We start from the raw sequence: 19704 nt of genomic DNA, 5'->3' as shown, positions 1-19704 counted from the left end.
GTCATTTTCAATCTACGACTGTTTGTGGGACATTGCTGTGCGCCATTGGCTGCCGCGTTCGCCCACAAATATGCAGTCAATTCACTTTACGGTGTGTTCTGTGAAGCGCTTTGGGACGTCCTCCCGACGTGAAAAGCACTATATCAAATGCAAGGATTATTATTATTATTATTATCCCCCAAGGATTTGTCTAGAAAATAACAGTCGATTCACTTTGACGTGTATAACTGTCAAGTGCTTCGAGACATCTCAATGACGAGAAACGGCTCTGTATCAAATGCAATTGTTTATTATTATTATTATTATTAATAATAATAATTATTATTATTACAATAATAGGAGAGGGTGACCACACGTCCCCGGGTGACCAGGGGCCAAATTTGCCTTTGGGTTGAGTTCAGCAACAACAGCAACAACAACAAGTCACACCCGGAGAGCGACTTTCACGTCGGGAGGACGTTCCCCCCCCATCCCCGTCCCTCACAGCCCCACACCCCCACCTCCCGACCCCCCCACCCGGCTCCCCCCCGCCCCCCCCCCCCCCTCCCCCGGCCGAGGCGACCGGACGGCAAACTTTGTGAGCGAGAACAATAACCTTCCAAAAAAAAATACAGTGGCGAACTCATCAATCGCTGTACAATTGCAATTGGTTATTGATTGATTGATTGATTGATTGATTGATTGATTGATTGATTGATTGATTGATTGATTGATTGATTGATTGATTGATTGATTGATTGATTGATTGGTTGATTGATTGATTGATTGATTGATTGATTGATTGATTGATTGATTGATTGATTGATTGATTGATTGATTGATTGATTGATTGATTGATTGATTGATTGATTGATTGATTGATTGATTGATTGATTGATTGATTGATTGATTGATTGATTGATTGATTGATTGAGGCAAAGCAAGACTCAAAGTCCCTCCCCCCCAGCCCCACCCCTCCCCCCAGCCCGGTCCCTCCCCCCAACCCGGCCCCTCCCCCATCTCCTCCCCCTGCGCCCCAGCCCCTCCCCCAGCTCCAGCCCCTCCCCTGCCCCCCAGCCCCTCCCCCTGCCCCCAGCCCCTCCCCTGTTGGCTGGTTGGCTGCTCGGGGGCGGAACCTTTGTCCGCAGAGAGCGCGGGTGGGGGGGAAGGTGTCGGTGTAACACAGGAAGAGACTGCGGCTGAATGTGATCTCAGGGCCGCGCTCTCTCTCTGTCTCTGGGCCGCGGGTGATGGCGGAGCCGAGGCCGAGGCCGAGGCGGGGGCTGTGTTGGCTCGGGCTCGCCCTGACCCTCGGGGCCTCCTGCCCGGGGATGGCCGGGGCCTCGCAGGGAGACCGGGAGCCTTATTACCGAGACTGTGTGAGCGGTTGTGTCAGCGCCAACTGTACCGGACCCCGACTCCGGGCCTTTCACACCCGACAGCCCGTCTACATGCGGCTCACAGGTGCCCGGGGGGGGCTGTGGGGGGGGGCTGTGGGGGTGGGGGGGGCTGTGGGGCTGTGTGTGGGTGGGGGGGGCTGTGTCTGTGGGGGGGGGCTGTGGGTGTGGGGGGGGGCTGTGTGTGGGTGGGGGGGGGGCTGTGGGGGGGGGCTGTGTGTGGGGGGCGCTGTGTGTGGGGGGGCTGTGTCTGTGGGGGGGGGCTGTGTGTGTGGGGGTGGGTGTGTGTGGTGGGGGGCTGTATGTGGGGGGGGGCTGTGTCTGTGGGGGGGGGCTGTGTGTGTGGGGGGGCGGCTGTGGGGGGGGGGCTGTGTGTGTCTCACTGGGGTGGGTGGGGGCTGGGGGGTGATTTCCCGGTCAGAGATGACGGGGGGGGAGGGGGGTTTGGAGGGTAAACGAGAGCGGTTTGTGTTAATCCCTCTCTCTCTGTGCGGGCCGGGCCGGGCCGGGCCGGGACAGGCGGCTGACGGTGTCTCTCTCGCTGTGTCAGGCTGGACCTGTGAGGATGACTGTCGATACGACTGTATGTGGGCCACAGTGGGACTGTACATCACAGAAGGATACAGAGTGCCTCAGTTTCACGGAAAGGTCACTGTTTTCGGGGGGAAAATTGTGTGTGTGTGTGTGTGTGTGTGGGGTGACAACAACAACAACAACAACTTGCACTTCCATAGCGCCCTCCACGCAGCGTAGCGTCTCCGAGCGCCTCATGGTGTCGGAGGCTGACTCTGTGGGCGCAGGTTGGTTGTCGTGTTTACCTGCGCACAACGTTCTCGATTAAATGCAACTCTCGTTATTTATTGCCCTCCTTCCCGTGATCTCTATCTGATCGAGCGATTCACTTGGTCCTGTCTGTTCAGTGTCTCAGTGGGCCCCGCACCCAGCACCTGGGCCATCGCTTCACCCCTCATCCCCCCCACCCCCAACACTCTTCCCCCTCGTGGCTGCTGTCAAATGCAAGTATTATTATTATTAACCTGGTCTTTCACTGCTCTTCCCTCTCCAGTGGCCCTTCCACAGGTTCCTCTGTTTCCAGGAACCTGCCTCTGCCTTTGCCTCAGTGCTGAACGGATTGGCGAGTCTGGTGATGCTCAGCAGATACCGGTCGGCAGTGCCAGCCACGTCGCCCATGTACCGGACCTGCAACTCGTTTGCCATGGTAACCGCACCCACGCCCCAGGTCTCGCGCTCTCCTCTCCTGCTCTTACACTCAGCTTCAATCCACGACTGTTTGTGGGGACGCTGCCGTGTTTCGCCCACAAAATACACAGTCAATTCACTTGGCAGTATATTCTGAGACGTCTCAATGACATACGGAGCTACACTTGCAAGAATTATCATTAATAGTGTTATTTTAATATTATGTTAATCCCTTTATTATATTAAAGATTAATAATAATAATCCCTTCAAAACAAAAAAACAATAATAAATTGGTCATTTTCAATCCACGACTGTTTGTGGGACATTGCTGTGTGCAATTGGCTCACAAATATACGGTCAATTCACTTTATAACATATCCTGTGAAGAGCTTTGAGACGTCGAGAAGACGTGAAAAGCGCTATAACAAATGCAAGTATTATTATTATTATTTAACTCATTTATTGGCTCTAAGCTCAACATCTTGGGCCGACTGGTTAATAAGAGGCTGCCCAATAATTGGTCTCACTTCACAGATCAAGGATGGCCAATTTGCGGCCTATTTTACGCACATGAGGCCGCAGGTTGTAGATTATCCCTGTCGTAGATTATCGAGAGATGCCGACCTTTCACTCCCACTGTCTGAGAGTGAAGAGCTCATGAGCAATGTTTTGCTGATTCCCTTTTGATTAGTACGAGACGGAGGCTCCTGTCTGCCCCGTCTGCCTGTAATATTCCCCCGCAGTCTTACCTGCACCACAGCCTTGACTGCGTGTAGTGATCATATTTCAATGTAACAAGGCAGTGTTCCTGGTTCTGTCCCTGAGTGTGGGGACCAACCGGGCTCTGGGAGGGGTGGGGGTATTGGAGACTGGGATGGTGTAGATTGTCGCAGGTACAGCTGGTCTCTGTCTGATTGTCGCTCTTTCCTGCAGGTGACGTTGAACGCATGGTTTTGGTCCACAGTGTTTCACACAAGAGACACCTTCCTAACAGAGGTGAGTGACAGCCCCACCCCTACACCCTCCCTCCCCCACCCACCCCTCCCTCCTCCTTTCCAGCTCCCCCTCCCCCCCCCAAGTTAGAGACAGAGCTCACAGACAACAACACATCCAGTCCGTTTGCCCGAATTGTAACAGGTTTTTTTTTAATTTTTTTTTTACAGAAAATGGATTATTTCTGTGCGTCCGCAGTGGTGCTGTACTCCATCTACCTCTGCTGTGTGCGGTGAGTGTTCCCATCCTTAACCTCTCATCCTTATCCTTTCATCCTTATCCTCTCATCTTTATCCTTATCCTCTCATCCTTACTTTGTGATCCGAAGGACGTTACTTCCGACAAACACACTCCAAGCCCTGCACTGGAACATCAGATTATACTTTACGAGTTCCAAGAAACTCGAACCTAACCCTGGCCCCGAGTAAACCGATGAATTTACTTAACCCTTGCCTGAGCGCTGTGTTACTATACCGTTTTCTGAAGTTGGGGCTCTGCCTGTTTGCAGGACTCTGGGGCTGAATCACCAGCTGATCGCCAGTCTCTTTGGGGCACTGCTGGTGTTCCTCTTCGCAGGTCACGTCTGGTACCTGACCTACGTACGCTTTGACTACGGCTACAACATGGCAGCGAATACACTGATAGGTAGGAGGCTGCTCACTGTGCCCATGGCAACCGGGGAACGCAGTCTCTCTCTCCGTAACTTTTAGTTTTTTTTTATTTTAAATATTTGTAAATGTCTTGAGTGCCCACAATAACTAAAGCGATTCAAGGTTTGGACCCAGGTCAGTCTGAGACAGAAAGCCATTCTGCTGGCTGTGTGAATATGGATGGACAGTGTAGAGGAAGCTTTACTCTGTGGTCAACCCTGTTGACCCAGCAATAAGTAGGAACCCGGTTCTTCATCAATTGGCGGATCGCTTTTCCGGGGATAATAATTCCTTTTAAAAAAATAATAATAAATTGGTCACTTGGGGACGCTGCTCTGTGCAATTGGCTGCTGTGTTTCGCCCACAAAATATACAGTGAGGCGCTTTGAGACGCAAGGATTATTATTATTATTATAATCTGCATAATAGCTGACCTGGGCGGGCAGCGTTACCCTTTGCTGGTGATGGTGGGAGGGTGTAAGTTCCTGGTGGATTATCAGTCCGGTGTGACGCAGTGTTTGTCGGCAGGTGTGGTTAACCTGCTGTGGTGGCTGGGCTGGTGTCTGTGGCAGCGCCGGGTTCTGCCCTACGTGTGGAAGTGTATGATTGTCGTCACGATGCTGCACGGATTCGCTCTCCTGGAGCTGCTGGACTTCCCGCCTTTACTGTGGGTGCTCGACGCTCACGCACTCTGGCATTTTAGCACCATCCCTGTCCCATTCCTCTTCTACAGGTGAGTGTGGGCTGGTGTGTGTCACACAGCTGAGTGTCTGTTGGCGTGTGTCGCACAAGCGAGCGTGGGCAGGTGCTTGCCACACGGGCGAGGGTCGCACACGGGCGAGGGTCGCACACGGGCGAGGGTCGCACACGGGCGAGGGTCGCACACGGGCGAGGGTCGCACACGGGCGAGGGTCGCACACGGGCGAGTGTGAGCGGGTGTGTGTCTCAACAGATGTGTGAGGGAGTTTCACACGTGTGTGTGTGTATATAGGCATAAGTGCGAGCGGGTGAGTACGGGCAGGATGGGTCTCCCAGGTATGTGTGGAGATTAAAGGAGGGTCTCCTTTTGTTCCAGTTTCCTAGTTGATGACAGCCTACACCTTTTCAAGCTGAAGACAGAATTCGGGAAAGCAGAGTGAGCTGCCTGAGAGGAAAGGGAACTGAATGTCGGATACACTGCCTCAACCTTTCAAACCCCAACCCAATGAACTGCCACTAACACTAACCCCCTGCCCTGATGTGGACTGGCCAATTTTAAAGCCTTCATATTATCATTATTATTTATATTTTGCTGCCTGTTCTCTCTTGATTTTGAATGTGTTTGCGCGTGGATTCGAAGCACGAAGGCTTTACAGAATGCGTTTAAAATTCAACCCACTTCCCCTTTCCCGCTCAGGCCCCCTCCCCAGAAAAATGACACCCCAATGGTTGTTTATTCTGAACCGAACACTGAATGTTTCTGGTACGAACGAACACTGATAGTGCTGCTGACCAGTTGAGTGTCTGGTCACTTGTGCCGAATTCCTGCAATAACGGGCGATGCCACACGATGGCGCAATGCCACCGTGTGCTTTACTGGGAATGGTATCCTGGACTGGGAACGCTATTCCGGTTGTGTGTGTGTGTGTGTGTGTGTGAGACACACATCTGCCCACCCTCACCTGTGTGGCAAACACCTGCCCGCACTCACACTGAGCTCCATCCACCCTACCCTCCGCTCCCTTCCAGCTGAGGAGGACATTTTGCCCTAATTCATTGGATGAACATTTTGGGTTGAGTTTGAATCGAAAACAACACAGTTAAGAGTTTGGAGGGCAGTTGGATGGAAATCAAGTGAACATTTTAATTCATTGAGTGTTTCCTCGTTTCACACAGTACCCAACACTGCAGATATCTAATGTGCCTCATTATACATGTACACCGCATGTTTCTGACTATTGATGACACACGTACAGAGCCTGTATCCTACCATTACACACATGTAACACAGCATGCATCTAACATTGTTCATATAGACTTAAATCCATTTCACATCTTTACAATGAACACACACACATACGTAACATGTATGTTTGAGTTAAGCGCCACTGTTAAGTGCTCTGAGACACTGCCTTGCGTGGAGAACACTGTTTGAGTGCAAGTTGTTGTGTGACGATTACACTGATGCCTACAATTGTATGAGAATTGTCACATGTTTTGAGTTCACTCCGTGCCCAGGCACTGGTCAGGGATGATAGCAACATGGGACACATGTTCATACAGTCTTGTCACACAGAGACAGACAGACAGACAAACGTGTCTCAGAGCATTTCATTCAGTCACAGGGCTAGCGGGAGGCACTGCGCCAAACAGCAGCAGCCAGTTTGTGAAGCAATAAAGCAAGTTTTGAATAAAGTTCATTGAAATAAAAATAGTTTCTCAATTTATCCCAACCCCCCCCCCCCCCCCCAGGCGTGTTTCCTCTGCTCCACTGACCACCCCCACTCCCTTGGACATCAGATAGTGGAATTGTTGATGCACAGATCGTCGCATTTGCAGCTATTGGGAGATTGTTTCAGCTGGAGTAGAGAGCGAGTGAGAGGTGCTCAATATAATCAAAGCATTCAAGAGGAAAAATGGTGGGGAACTTTCTGATGGTGGGTGACTTGGGGACAAGATGGAGAGTGAAAGGGGAAGTTATGTCGTCTTTTTTTCGAGGCAGAGGATTGTATGAGAGTGGAAAGAGTTGTCATAAGCGGCGATCTGAAGAGACTATCGGAGCATTTGAAAGGGAATTAGAATAAGTACATGTGGAGGCGGAGGATTACAGCGGGAAACAGCCAACAATGGGGATTGATAATTATAATCTGCATTTGATAGAGCGCCTTATCACATCTTCAAGACATCTCAAAGCGCTTCACAGGATTATACTGTAAAGTGTAGGGACTGTATGTTTGGTGGGAGAAACTGGGGGGGGTGCGGGGGGTTGGGAAGAGCAGTGAATGGAGAATAGAATAGAGAGGGAAAGAGCGGGGAATAATATAATCCTTGCATTTGATATAGTGCCTTATCACTTCTTCAAGCCGTCTCAAAGCGCTTAGCAGAATGTACTGTGAAGTGACTGTACATTTTGTGGGCAAAACAAATGGGGAATAGAGGGAGGAAAGAGCAGGGGAATAAAGGAGGGGGAAAGCAGAGCAATGGGCTCATGATAGATGGAATAGCAAACACTCACTTTACACGTGGGGGCAATGACCTCCGGCCAATGTGGTCGGATTTTTGTGTAGCCGGTTCCCAGCTCAGTCAGTCAGTCGGTAAGGGTGGGAGTGGGAGCTGGTGGGATCTTGACCCCGAGCGACTCAGAGCTTCTGAGCCTGGAGATAGAAGACCCCTCGCACGTCATCCACCCCGATCTTCAGCCCCGCCGGCATGATGTACGTCTGGAACACTCTGATACGGTACCCAGCTCCGGTCACCGCCTGCTTCACGTATTCCTCGTCCACGGGTAACACCGGGATCCGCACCTGACCCGCCAGGTAATAGGACTCGTCCAGGGCCCCGATCATCAGCAGGAACCCGCCAGGCACCAGCAGGGTGGTGACGTTAGCCAACGCCGACTCCAGGCTTCGCTTGTCGGCGCTCACCGCCTCCAGGCAGAAGGTGGTGGTGATGGCGTCCACCGGCCCCAGCGAGGCCGGGTGCAGCGGGTTGGGCTGCTGGACGTCACAACGCCACACGCCCTTCACCTTCTGCCGGAGCCTCTCGGCCTTCTCCAGCCACCGCTCGCTGCAACCCAGAGACTGTGCCACTGACTAACCTCACCACTGACCCCCCCACTCTCACACTCACCCCCTCACACTGACCAACCACGCGCACACTCACCCCCCACACACACACTCACTGACCCCCCTCCCCATTCACTTGCCTCCCTCTAACACTCACCCCCCCCACTGACCTCACCATACACACTCACCCCCCACACACACACACTCATCCCCCCCCCCACAAACACTGACTGTCCCCCCCACCACTCACTTCCCTCTCAAACTGACCTCCCTCCCACCCCGTCCCCCCTCACACACACACACGCACTGACCGCAACACACTCACTGCACTGACCCCCTCCACACACACACACCTGCACACACTGATGGTATTGGTGTTGTGGGGGACATGGAGGGGGCGGGGGGTTCAGTGTGAGGGGTGTTGGTTGTGTGGTGGGGATGCTGGGGATATGTAAGGGCATGTGTGTATGTGAGGGGGGAGTTGGGGGTGAAGGGGGGGTTAGTGAAGCTGGTGTCTGAGCTCTAGTTGGGGTCAGACCTCCTCTCACGCTGTCACCACGTGTTGGTGGCTCTTACCTGTTGCCCTCGAGGTTACAGACGTATTTGAGGTACGGACTCCAGTCGAAAGCATCGGGTTCTCCGTGCAGCCACTTGCTGAGCTCCTGCCTATTCACCTCCAGGTAATCGGATAAAATGATCTCCTCAAAGTGCTCGCAGGCACTGATCACCTGGTATATGGTGGGTCCCGAGCCGATATCGAGCAGTGTGCGGCCTCGCACCTCTCCTACAGGGTAGGAAACACTGTGTCACGTAATAATAATCCTTGCATTTTATACAGCGCCTCATCAAGTTTCCGAGACGTCTAAAAGCGCTTCGCCGGATATACCATAAAGGGTTTTGACTGTGTATTTTGTGGGCGAAACGCGGCAGCCAATTGCGCCTACAGCAACGTCCCAGGGACGTTGAGCGATTATTACCCCTGGAAAGCGATCCGCCAATTGACTAACAACCGGGTTCCCTGCCCCTATTGATCGATCGATCTGCCCTTCTGAATCCCGTTGATAAGCCAGTCTGGCTGGTTTGTCATCAGCAGCGCTCTGGACATCTATTGTCTCCGCTCCATATAAACACAACAACAACAACAAATGACATTCACATGGATCCTTTCACGTCGGGAGGACGTCCTGAGGCGCTGGACAGTCAGGGGTTTGGACCCGAGCTGGTAGTTGGGATCAGGAGGGGTGGGTGAGGGGGGGTAGGAGGGTGATCGAAGGCGCGGTGGGAGAGGAGGGTCTTGAGATGCCTTGAAGGAGGCAAGGAAGGGAGGGACGGAGCGAGGTGAAGGGACTGTGGGATGGAGTTCCAGAGGGTGGGAGGCAGAGATCACCCCATTCCCCCACTCTCTATCTAAGTCCCTGCCCTCGCTGACTATTGGTGACTAACCGGTTGAGAAGGAGGAGGCGAGGCAGCGAAGTTTCCAGGGAACCACACAATCTTCACTCTCAAAGTTGGCGCGAGGGTGGGTGTAGTTGTTCTGAAGGTAAGCTCGGGGGTCGAAAAGCTCGTAGCCCTGCTTGACCTCAGCCACGCTGGACATCTTCACACAGTCTCTGACAGCCAGCAGCGGGTTCCTGTGACTGTCTGAGGCTCTGGTGATGGGGGGAGTGGATTGCCAGTGTTTATACACTTTCTCCATAGCCCCCAGGCATTGATCCTATCAGCATTTCTAAATGGTTTCATTAGGAGTTCGGGGACTTTAACCACCAGCGATTCAGATGGTGAACAACCTTCAAGCATGTACTAAATTGGTATAATTTTGGTTTAAAAATAACGAGAGAAACAGCAGACTGGCTGATGGTGAGTTATCTGACAGGCTGGGAACTGGCGTGAAGTGTAATCACACCCAAACTTCCAGCTACAGGAGCAATGGGTGCAGTGCGCTGGTTAGCTCACTCACCCCGCACGCGAGAGGACCTGGGTTCAATCCCCGGGCGGGATGAAACCTTAGGCAAGTTTCCTTACTCCACACACACGCCTCTGTTTACCAAGCTGTAAGTAGGAACCCGGATGTTAGTCGATTGGCGGGTCGTTTCCGGGGGTAATAATCCCTTCAAAACAAAAAGGACACTCAATCCACGACTGTCTGCGGGGACACATCTATAATCATAATAATAATAATAATAATCCTTGCATTTGATATAGCGCTTTTCACGTCGGGAGGACATCCCAAAGCGCTTCACAGAACACACTGTAAAGTGAATTGACTGTATATTTGTGGGCGAACGCGGCAGCCAATTGCGCACAGCAATGTCCCACAAACAGTCGTAGATTGAAAATGCCCAATTTATTATTGTTTTTGGTTTTGGAGGGATTATTATTAGGCTCTGTGTGGAGTAAGGAAACTTGCCCAAGGTTTCGCCCTCTGCCTGGAATTGAACTCAGGTCTCTCACTTGCAAAGCGAGTGCTCTAACCACTGAGCTACAGGACTCCACATCTGTGCGCAATTGGCTGCCGCTTTTCACCCACTTAACAATAATAATAATAACAATAATAATCCTTGCATTTGATACAGCGTCTTATCACGTCTTTGAGGTACCTCAAAGCGCTTCACAGAATATACCGTAAAATGAATTGACTGTGTATTTTGTGGGCGAAACGCGGCAGCCATTTGCGGCACAGCAGCGTCCACAAACAGCCGTGGATTGAGTGACCAAATCATCATTATTGTGTGAAGCGCTTTGAGACGTCTCAAACGACCTGGTAAGGCGCCGTATCAAAATACAATGATGCTTAATATTATCGTTAATAACATTATTATTTTACCCACCGGAGTCATCGGAGAAGCTTCAAAGTTGTGGCGGAGACACTGCTGTTAAATTTCACTGCTGAGAAGTTGTGACAAGTGAATGATGCCTCCTCCTTAGCCCTGCAGCAGAAGGTAGTGATCACTCACCTTATCACGGACCGAGGACCGTCTGTGGCTTTTCAACAGCTGCCGATGATTATGATAGAAATGCTGATAAAAGGAGAGTGAGGACATTCACGCTCACAGTCGGGCCTCGCTAATGGGTTTACTCTGCTCACACATCTCCCTCTAACCCTATTTAGAAGCTGTGGATGCAAAACAGAACTCAAGACGTAATAAAGTTACACTTATTTATAGGCAAGAAAATTGTCACAAGCTGAATTGTCGCGCCTCAGAGAGGAAGTCCGAGGTAAAACATAGCCAGCAGTGAGGCTGACCAGGTGCACTTAATGGTGTGCTTTGATCTAAGCTTTGGGCTGTAATGGGATTAGAAATGCTCTTCTATCGAGGCTTGAACATCCACAGATTCTTCATTAAGTTTTCTGCCAAAGTCCCTTGTTGATAAGAAGGTGTATTGGTGCCACACGGCAGCAATCAATGTTCCCTCCCTGTAACCTCGATTCCCTCCAGAATCTGTTCTGGGTTTCGATGAGTCCACTTTGAAAGGCAGCCTTTCTGCCCCTCACCCCAACCCCCTAACCCCCACCACCACACCATCCTTTGGAATTCCATCCCACAATCCCTTCGCCTCGCTCCCCTCCTTCAAGGCCAGTCTCAAGATCCTCCTCTTCGACCGCTCCTTCGGTCACCCTCCTACATCCTATCCTCTCTGCCCTCCACCCCTCCTGATCCCAATCCCCGGCTCGGGCCCAGATCCCTGACTGTCCAGCGCCTTAGGACGTCCTCCCGATATGAAAGGCGCCGTGTAAATGTAAATCTGTCGTTGTTGTTGTCAAGGCCACTGGCTCATACCATGTGGTTGGCACGTTCTGTACACGTCAAGTACATTGGCAGACGCAGAACCCCCTTCTCTTTTTAAGTAGCGCCATGGAATCTTTAACGAACAGGCAGACGGGAAGAGGCGGTTGGGATTTAATGTCTCATCTGACAATGCAAGCACTATTTTGGAGTGTCAGCCTGGGTTGTGTGTTCGGAGTCCCAACTTGGGGCTCGAACCCACAACCTTCTGTCTCGGCGGCGAGAATCCTACCCACTGAGCCAAATTAATATCCTGAGATCAAACGAGTTGGAGAGGCTTCTTCAGCTGAACCTCTCCCTTGATCTTTCACGATCTTGTGAAACGATGTTATATTTATACAAGACGTCGGTTACAAGACATTACTCAGATGGTTAGGCTGAAGTGAAGAGTGTTATGTTCAAGGCGTCTAGTTACCAAAGGTAATCAGAGCCATGTTTAAGTGCTGATGAACAAATTACCTTCTGCTGTCGAAATGCTATGAGGTAATTGCTATGACACTCTCTGCTCTGTGTACATCAGATTTATTGAGCTGCTGCAGGATAGTCAGCCCAGGGGTTGGGTTATCCATCGTGTATTTTGTGAGTAAGAATAATAATTTGGTCTCTCAATCCTCGGTTGTTTGTGGGACGCTGCCGTGCGCAATCGGCTGCCGCGTTTCATCCACAAGATACACGTTCGATTCGCTTTTCACTATATCCTGTGAAGCGCTTTGAGGCGTCTTGAAGACGTGATAAGGCGCTGTGTCAAATGGAAGGATTATTATTATTTCTATGGCGCCCTTCACGGGGGGGGTAGCGTTTGACAGTGGAGGAGTCTGGAGAGTAAAGGGGGAGGTAAACGTAAGCACGATCAAAAAGGGAAGGTCTTTAGCTCTGTAAACCCTGCATTTACTCAGAGCTCGAGAGTCAAAACGGTTCAGCCTGTCCGTCTGATTTACAGAGGATTGAGTGAGTGGGCCAGGTGCTGTCCCCTGTCCCCTCTGACATTGAGTAACGCTCAGTATTTAGCCGCTGATGGGACGTTTGAATATGATCCCTCCTTACTGAAAAGTCAGTGTGGGGGTTATGTTCTGGTAACTGCTAATGCTTGAATTCTCTGTGGACACATCACCAGCAATCCTGGCACTGTAACCTACCCGGGGTGGAGTTGCTCCAGTGATCAGTGTGTGGGTACAATGACAACATAGACTGGAATAGAAAGCAGAGAGCTTATATAACACAGCCAGGTTGCCCTGAGCTCAATCACCCACTGACAGACATAGCTCTGCACTGGACCAGACTGGACTACAGTGGACTGACCTGAATCAGCTCAGCGCTTGAGAAAGAAGTGAAGGTGTTTTTTGAGCAGAACACGCACTCGCAGAGCACGATGCCGTCCGTCACTCACCTGGGCAGCACGGTGAAAGAAGAGAACTCGGTGCGGAAGGAGTTCTACACAGCTGAGTGGCAGAGCTTGACCATGGCAATCCGCCCCTGGGAGGGGTGAGTACCTGTGGCGAACGATCATAGAATCCTAGAATTATACAGCGCAGAAGGAGGCCACTCGGCCCATCGTGCCCGTGCCGGCTCTTTGAAAGAGCTGTCCAAATGAATCCTGTTCCCACCGCTCTCTCTGCCCATAGCCTTGCAAAATTTGTCCTCCGCAATGTGGGCAGGACTCTCCCTCCCTCCCTCCTTCTCTTGGACTATGGGTTACAGTGTGTCCCAGCTCAAGTGAGGAATCTCCATCTGACTCGCAAAGACAGTGTGAGAGACAGACAGACAGAGAGAGTGAGAGATGGGGGGAGAGTGGAGGGGCGAGAGGGCGAGAAAAGCAGCCGGGAATGAAAAGGAGAAAACACAAGAGGAGAGACTGAGCTCAAATCCCTCTTTAAATATCAATCACGAGCCACACATCAGAGAGTTGCAGAGAGCAGGGCAAAGTGATTGAACGCTCACCCACCAATGTCGTCGTGGATGGGGTGGAGGACTAAGGCCATTGGAGATATAATCAGGATGGGTGCAGCACAGAAGGGGGCCATTTGACCCATCCAGTGTGTGCTGGTGCTTGATTTTTTTTTTGCTGGTATTTGTCGAATTCCCTCTTCGAAGCTGCTATCGATGTAGCTTTGGCAACTATTTGAGATGGAGAATTCCATGCTCTAATAATATTAAGTTCCAACAGTGTTATTAAAACATCAGGGAATAAAACAACAGCAAATGACATTTATATAACGCCTTTCACGTTGGGAGGAGGTCCCAAGGCGCTGGACAGTTAAGGGTTTGGGATCAAGAGGAGCGAGGTTCTGATAAAACAACCCGTACAGACTGAAACACACTCTCAGTGCAAGGCATTTGGGGATGGATGCAGCAGGGAATTGGCTTTGAAACGATCAATAGCATAGGAAAGTATCAAGCTCCTCTCCCGCCATCCGAAAATTCCTCTACACTGGATCACAGAGGTGGGTGGGGTAAGGGTGTGGGCGCTAACCTCACTGCTCCGTGACCAGAGGCTGGCATTGTGCTGCATACTCTGCCTGTCAATTCAACGAGGGGTTAACCTGCGACTCTCTTACCTTCACAGATGCACCGTACAGGAGGCGGATCGCAGGCGACGGGAGAGCTACGACAGGAGGCACCAGGTGGCCTATCTGATACAGAGATCGCCCAATGGCATCATGGGGTTAGGGCGCGTGGGGGAGAGGCTGAGGGAATACAGGGTGCCCTACCAACATGGGCTGCCTGTTCCCATCTTCAAACCCACCCACATCAGCCCCAAGGTGGAACGGGCCGACACACCTCCGGTGCTGAAGGATATCATGGAGCTTGAGCGCGCTCTGGGCTCAGACGGGAGCTGTCCCAACAAGCGAGAGATCTCCCAAATCACCAGGGAACTCCCTCCCGTGATCCAGCCCGTGAAACTGGACGCCCAGAAATCAGGGCTGGCCCTCAGGTCGCTCTCCAGGTCCATGTCCCACGAGGCACAGAGAGGCTGAGCCGTTCGGCCCCAACAGGAGGGTCAAGCGGGAAAAGGCGGTCTGCGTGATTGATAGACGTTAGATGTATGTGTGAGAGAAGGTTTGAGGCAGATGCTGTGATAACGCAAGTCGATTTGGAGACTGAGGGAGACTGATGTTACTCTAAGGCATGAGGTTGGTGGCACTTGAGAGTTGGAGGCAAAGAATGGAAGTGATATTGTACGATATGACCTGAAAGTGTTTGATTTAAAAATGGTTCCTATTCAAAGGTATCTCCTATTCAAGAATTTATCATAGAGTATTAGTCCTGTATAGCTCCAGAGGTTTTATTTTATTTTGTAATAAAGTGATAGTTTTGTACTGATCGGAAGAGATGTTGAAATAAAGTGACGATTGAGCGTGTGTGTGTGTGAGCTGAGTCAGTTAAATTTCAGACCTGCAACATTCACCCACTTTCACCTCACACGTCCGATACCAATAATAATAATAAAAATAATAATAATAATCCTTGCATTTGAGACAGCACCTTAACAAATCTCGAGACGTCTCGAAGAGCTTCACAGGATATACCGTAAATTGAATCGACTGTATATTTTATGGACAAACGAACAAACAAGTACCGTGCATTTAACACAATTACCGGAAGAGCAAAGTGTGAGGTGAGTTACAGGAATGTATTTCGCCCAGAGAGCCATTGGGAGGTGAGGTGCTCATTCTTGAGCTGTGGTTGAAACAGAATCCGTGTTAGCTTTCAAGAAGGAGTCATAAACATATCTGAAAAGGACGGGGTGTGAAAGGGCGGATGGAATAATGCGTGCGGTTTTGGGGCACTATATTCTAGAAAGGGAAAAGAGCAGGGAATTGGGATTAAGATGAAAAAAAAACCTGACATGAAATAATGGGCTGAAAGACATCTGCGTTTCTATGGTTCTATGGCCTGGAGAAAAGTCAGGGGAATGGGGCTAAATGGATAGCTCGTTCAGAGAGCCAGCAGAACATAATCCCAGTTTACCGAACCTGTCATCATAGATAAACCCCTTCAAACCATGTATTAATTAAACAATCTCAGTCATTGGAGAGGCAGTGCTGGGCGAGGGCTGCAATGTCAGAGATGCCGTCCTTCAGATGAGGTCCTGTCTGTCTGTTCAGGGGAACATTAAAGATCCCGCGGCGCTAGTTGAAAAGAGGAGGAAGTTTCTCTCTCCCGGTGTCCTGGCCAACAATCCCCCGAAATAAAAATTGGTCTCTCACTGTTTGTGGGCTGTTGCTGCGTTCAAAATTGGCTGCTGAGTTTCCCCCACAAATCGCACAGTCACTGCACTTTACAGTAAATCCTGTGAAGCCCTTTGAGACGTCCTCCCGCCATGAAAGGTGCTATCACAAATGTAAGGATTATTATTATTAGTAGTATCATACTTATAGCTCCTACCCTGTCCTTTACCACTCTTTCTCCTAATGTGTTTATAAATTGCTTTAATATTTCCCTTGGGACGTCCTTCCGACATGAAAGGCACTTATATAAATGTCATTTGTTGCTTTGTTGTTGTTGTTGTGGTTATGTCCAGCTCGCACTCTGAGCCCCTGAGACTGAGAGACATCTCTCAGTATACAGATACGTATACCAGTCAGGATTAGTTCAGTCTCAGTCGGAGAGGGTTCCTGCTCACACCTCCGTTGCAATGTCCTGGCCGACAGACAGACGGCACTAAAACATATCGTTCCCGATGGACAGAATGTGGAGGTCAACAGTTTGCAAGGAGGGGATGAAGCTTTCCCATCCTCTGCCAGTTTCTATCAAACGACCTTGTTAAAAAAAAAGCAGCTGGCTCCAACGCAGGCAGCTCTGACGTACTCTAAGCAGGAGGTAAAGCTCATTCTCTGCCCCCAGCCCTGACACCAGTTAAAAACATTTTTTTTTTATCCAGGGAGTTGTTACGGTCTGGAACGCACTGCCTGAAAGGGACGTGGAAGCAGATTTGATAACAGCTTTCAAAGGGAAATTGGACAGGTACTTAAAAAAGAAAAAATTTGCAGGGTTATGGGGTAAGAACGGGGGGAGTGGGACTAGTTGGATAGCTCTTTCAAAGAGCCGACACAGGCACGATGGGCTGAATGACTTCCTTCTGTGCTATAAGGTTCCATAACTGTATCAGCCAACTGGGATAGATTGCCAATTGGTGAGAAGGATTGTGTTAAGCCCTAAGGTAGAATAATCACACGTCCCCAATTTCCAACGACAGTCCTCGGATGAGGTATTGTATCTCCATGGAACAAATTTACCCCGTCTTGAGCTCAGCAACAAACCGAGCAAGAACAATAACAACAACAACAGCAGCAAAATTACTCTAAAACAGATATACTCCTCAGAGAAACACAGATTAAGCGGAGCTGGGTGTGTGGGTGGCTTTCTTGCCATCTTGAGCGCTCGTGACGCTACCCCCGCGTGAAGGGCGCTCTATAAATGCAAGTTGTTGTTGGTGGTGGTGGTTGCAGAATGAGGGTAGGAGCTGTGGATGAGCCCAGCTTACTCGGCATCTGGGTGAACATGCACAGTGATCTGTGAGGGTGCACCAGTGTGCACGGGATGATGCACAGGGCACCATTAATCTGTGAGCGCACAATATGTTGAGACCGATGAAGTGATTGAATGTCCTTTGGTGCCACGTTCCCACAGTGGCTAAACATAGACAAGGCAGCTGCTGTTTACAAACTCAGGAATGCTCAGCGGGACGCACATGGCTCTCTGCTCATCTCCCTTCGCAAACTGTCCTGCTCCGCCATGGTATCAATGAATTCGAGTGGGAACGAATGACTCATGAGCATTCGTTCCATGGGCTGAAAGTCCACATAGTTTTTAGTCATGTTACTCATACGCAAATAGAGAGAAACACTTCGCTGATTGATAACAGAGAGTTCTTGTGTTCTCAGTCTCTTCTCTTCACTCATCTACACTCCTGGGTATATAGAGACAGGAGCCCCTCATCCCATCAAATCTGACTCACCATTAAGCCTATAGCTACTCTCACTGAAGAGGCGATCCCAAGCAGCTTAAGCAGCATTAAGCGAATATAAAGATTAGTGAGCAGGCAAGGTCTAGATACAGCTGTTAGAGTAAAGCTTCACGGCCATTAATTGTCAGCCTGATCCCAGTTGATAGCACTTTCGCCTCCGGGTAAGAAGGTTTTAGGTTCAGACTCCACGTTGGGATCTTGGAGTTCAGTGGAGCCTGGGGGATTGTGAGAGGGTGGTGGGGGGGTGCACATTGGCAGAGGTGCTGCTGTCCTTCGGGATGAAATGTTAAAGATCCTGTGATGGTGTTGGAAAAAGAGAATGGGATTTCTTCTGGTTTCTGGTCAACAATCCTCCATATACATTGGTCATTCAGTCTGGGGCCTTTGCTGGGCACAAGTTGACTGCTGGAGTCACCTACGAGAACGCACTCATTCCACTTCGTAGTAAATATCTTGCGAGACGCTTTGCAATCTTTCAACATCATACGCGCTATGTCAAACCCAAAATTATTAATAATTTCGGTCCACAGTATATCCGGGACACTGCTGGTGACAGCCCAGTCAGTCTGGCTCATCGGCAGGACTCAGTGGGGCAGACGAGTGAGGGGGACAGGGATTCTTCCTACTCAGCTCCTGTTAACCCTGCAAGCCAAAGCTCTAATGGGTAGTCCTTGCTGGACAAGCAGCAGGAAAGGTTAACAGACCAGTTCTGAATAGTCAATGGAGTTAAACTCCAGCAGTTTTCCCTAACGCACACTCTGAGCTCCCAATCCTTAGCTCTCGCCAATCTTTCCGGAATTAGGTAAGCAGTGTGCGTCCGTCCAGGGAGAGAGTGAGCATTCCATTCCAGACACAGGGAAATTTCCTTGTGCCAGTGGCGTACTTTATGTGGAATTCCCAGCTGGTTTGGATACCCTTAAGCACGGTGACGGGTTTTACACCCACGCGTGTCAGACACCCATCTGACCCCCTTAAAAAAAAACAATTGGTCTCAGTCAGACTGGACGGGTTGGAGTAGCTGAGGTCAGTCACTGCTGGAGACAGAGCACAGCACGGAGCAGCTTCTACTGCTGGTTTCAGGGCACTGAAACTGCCTGCCTGTGTTTACATTGTGCGCAGACCGAGGCTGTTCCCTGGGTGACAGGGAGCAAAGACATCAGAAGGAATGTCGGCAGCTGCCAAGAGCCAAGACACGCTGCTGTGCAGTGCCCAAAACGCTGGGACACTTAATCCCCGCATTACTTCCAGGCTGTTTGTCTGCGCTGCAGATCGCTGGCTTTGTGGACAGATGGTGATTTACTCAGTATACGTGTGTGCAGTAGGAGCCGGTCGCTCCACACACTGTCCGTGTTTGCTTTGGCCGGGCGCCAGGTATGAGGGATCAGGTTCAGCTCGAACAGTGGCGGCAGCCTCACTTAAAATTCCCACCTCCTCCGTCTCCAACCTCGCTCCATCCACCTCTTCGGAATTTGCTCGTGTCCCTTCGCTCGGATCTACAGTGATCCGGGATAGATTGAACGCATCAGCCATCGTGTCGATTGAGCAGCGTTTGACACGCACACCAGTTTGAAGTGTTTGCAGCTATGAAGTCACGCAAGAAAATATGCATCTTTAAGAGGCATTGTTGCATATTCTGCGTGCATAGTTCAAAGGGACCCCCACCCACCACCCAATTGTGATCTGCCTTAAGTTCCCCCACCCCCCACCACCCACCGATCTCCTATTCTGGTCCTTTTCCTGTCCAGGAGGATGGAAGGGTTGGATGGTCACATGAACACCTCCCAAACCTCCATTATTTAAGCGCTCTAGGACATTACAGCTGCGAGAGGGGCGCAAGTTGTTGTTGTATTTTCATGTGAGAGCCAAGACAACAACTTACAACAATAATAATAATCCTTGCATTTGATATAGCATCCAAAGAAAATCTTGCAAACTGGTACTGAGACAATTTGTTGGAACCCAATGCC

General features: G+C 50.4%; 3 protein-coding genes across 3 annotated transcripts; 2 read left to right on the top strand and 1 right to left on the bottom strand.

The window, feature by feature from the left end:
* The first annotated feature begins 1135 nt into the window (after nt 1–1135).
* Nucleotides 1136–6631, top strand: pgap3 (post-GPI attachment to proteins phospholipase 3). Its single transcript, XM_042343395.1, has 8 exons — nt 1136–1443; nt 1927–2024; nt 2443–2595; nt 3511–3573; nt 3741–3802; nt 4079–4215; nt 4749–4953; nt 5296–6631. Exons 1-8 carry the CDS (start codon nt 1230–1232, stop codon nt 5357–5359), a joined length of 996 nt encoding a protein of 331 aa, XP_042199329.1. The 5' UTR covers nt 1136–1229; the 3' UTR covers nt 5360–6631.
* Nucleotides 6632–7376: 745 nt separating this feature from the next.
* Nucleotides 7377–9581, bottom strand: LOC103183857 (phenylethanolamine N-methyltransferase). Its single transcript, XM_007901571.2, has 3 exons — nt 9428–9581; nt 8561–8768; nt 7377–7985 (listed from the first exon to the last, which is right to left on the bottom strand). The coding sequence occupies exons 1-3, from the start codon at nt 9579–9581 to the stop codon at nt 7559–7561; spliced, it is 789 nt and encodes a 262-aa protein (XP_007899762.2). The 3' UTR covers nt 7377–7558.
* Nucleotides 9582–12989: 3408 nt separating this feature from the next.
* LOC103183791 (telethonin) lies at nt 12990–15128 on the top strand. Its single transcript, XM_007901446.2, has 2 exons — nt 12990–13251; nt 14333–15128. Exons 1-2 carry the CDS (start codon nt 13139–13141, stop codon nt 14742–14744), a joined length of 525 nt encoding a protein of 174 aa, XP_007899637.2. The 5' UTR covers nt 12990–13138; the 3' UTR covers nt 14745–15128.
* Nucleotides 15129–19704: the final 4576 nt, after the last annotated feature.

The sequence above is a fragment of the Callorhinchus milii genome, unplaced genomic scaffold (assembly GCF_018977255.1).
Source record: "Callorhinchus milii isolate IMCB2004 unplaced genomic scaffold, IMCB_Cmil_1.0 Scaffold23, whole genome shotgun sequence".
Classification (NCBI taxonomy): Eukaryota; Metazoa; Chordata; class Chondrichthyes; order Chimaeriformes; family Callorhinchidae; genus Callorhinchus; species Callorhinchus milii.
This window is presented reverse-complemented; position numbering and strand designations above follow the sequence as displayed.

Bases quoted from the DNA above. Each gene is read 5' to 3' on its own strand.
- pgap3 (XM_042343395.1), top strand. From the start codon at position 1,230: ATGGCGGAGCCGAGGCCGAGGCCGAGGCGGGGGCTGTGTTGGCTCGGG. The intron at 2,596-3,510 runs GTAACCGCACCC...TCTTTCCTGCAG, and splicing joins CCTGCAACTCGTTTGCCATG to GTGACGTTGAACGCATGGTT. The intron at 4,216-4,748 runs GTAGGAGGCTGC...GTTTGTCGGCAG, and splicing joins GGCAGCGAATACACTGATAG to GTGTGGTTAACCTGCTGTGG.
- LOC103183857 (XM_007901571.2), bottom strand. From the start codon at position 9,581: ATGTCCAGCGTGGCTGAGGTCAAGCAGGGCTACGAGCTTTTCGACCCC. The intron at 8,769-9,427 runs GTTAGTCACCAA...CCTACCCTGTAG, and splicing joins CGCCTCCTCCTTCTCAACCG to GAGAGGTGCGAGGCCGCACA. The intron at 7,986-8,560 runs GTAAGAGCCACC...TCTGGGTTGCAG, and splicing joins TGTAACCTCGAGGGCAACAG to CGAGCGGTGGCTGGAGAAGG.
- LOC103183791 (XM_007901446.2), top strand. From the start codon at position 13,139: ATGCCGTCCGTCACTCACCTGGGCAGCACGGTGAAAGAAGAGAACTCG. The intron at 13,252-14,332 runs GTGAGTACCTGT...TTACCTTCACAG, and splicing joins GCAATCCGCCCCTGGGAGGG to ATGCACCGTACAGGAGGCGG.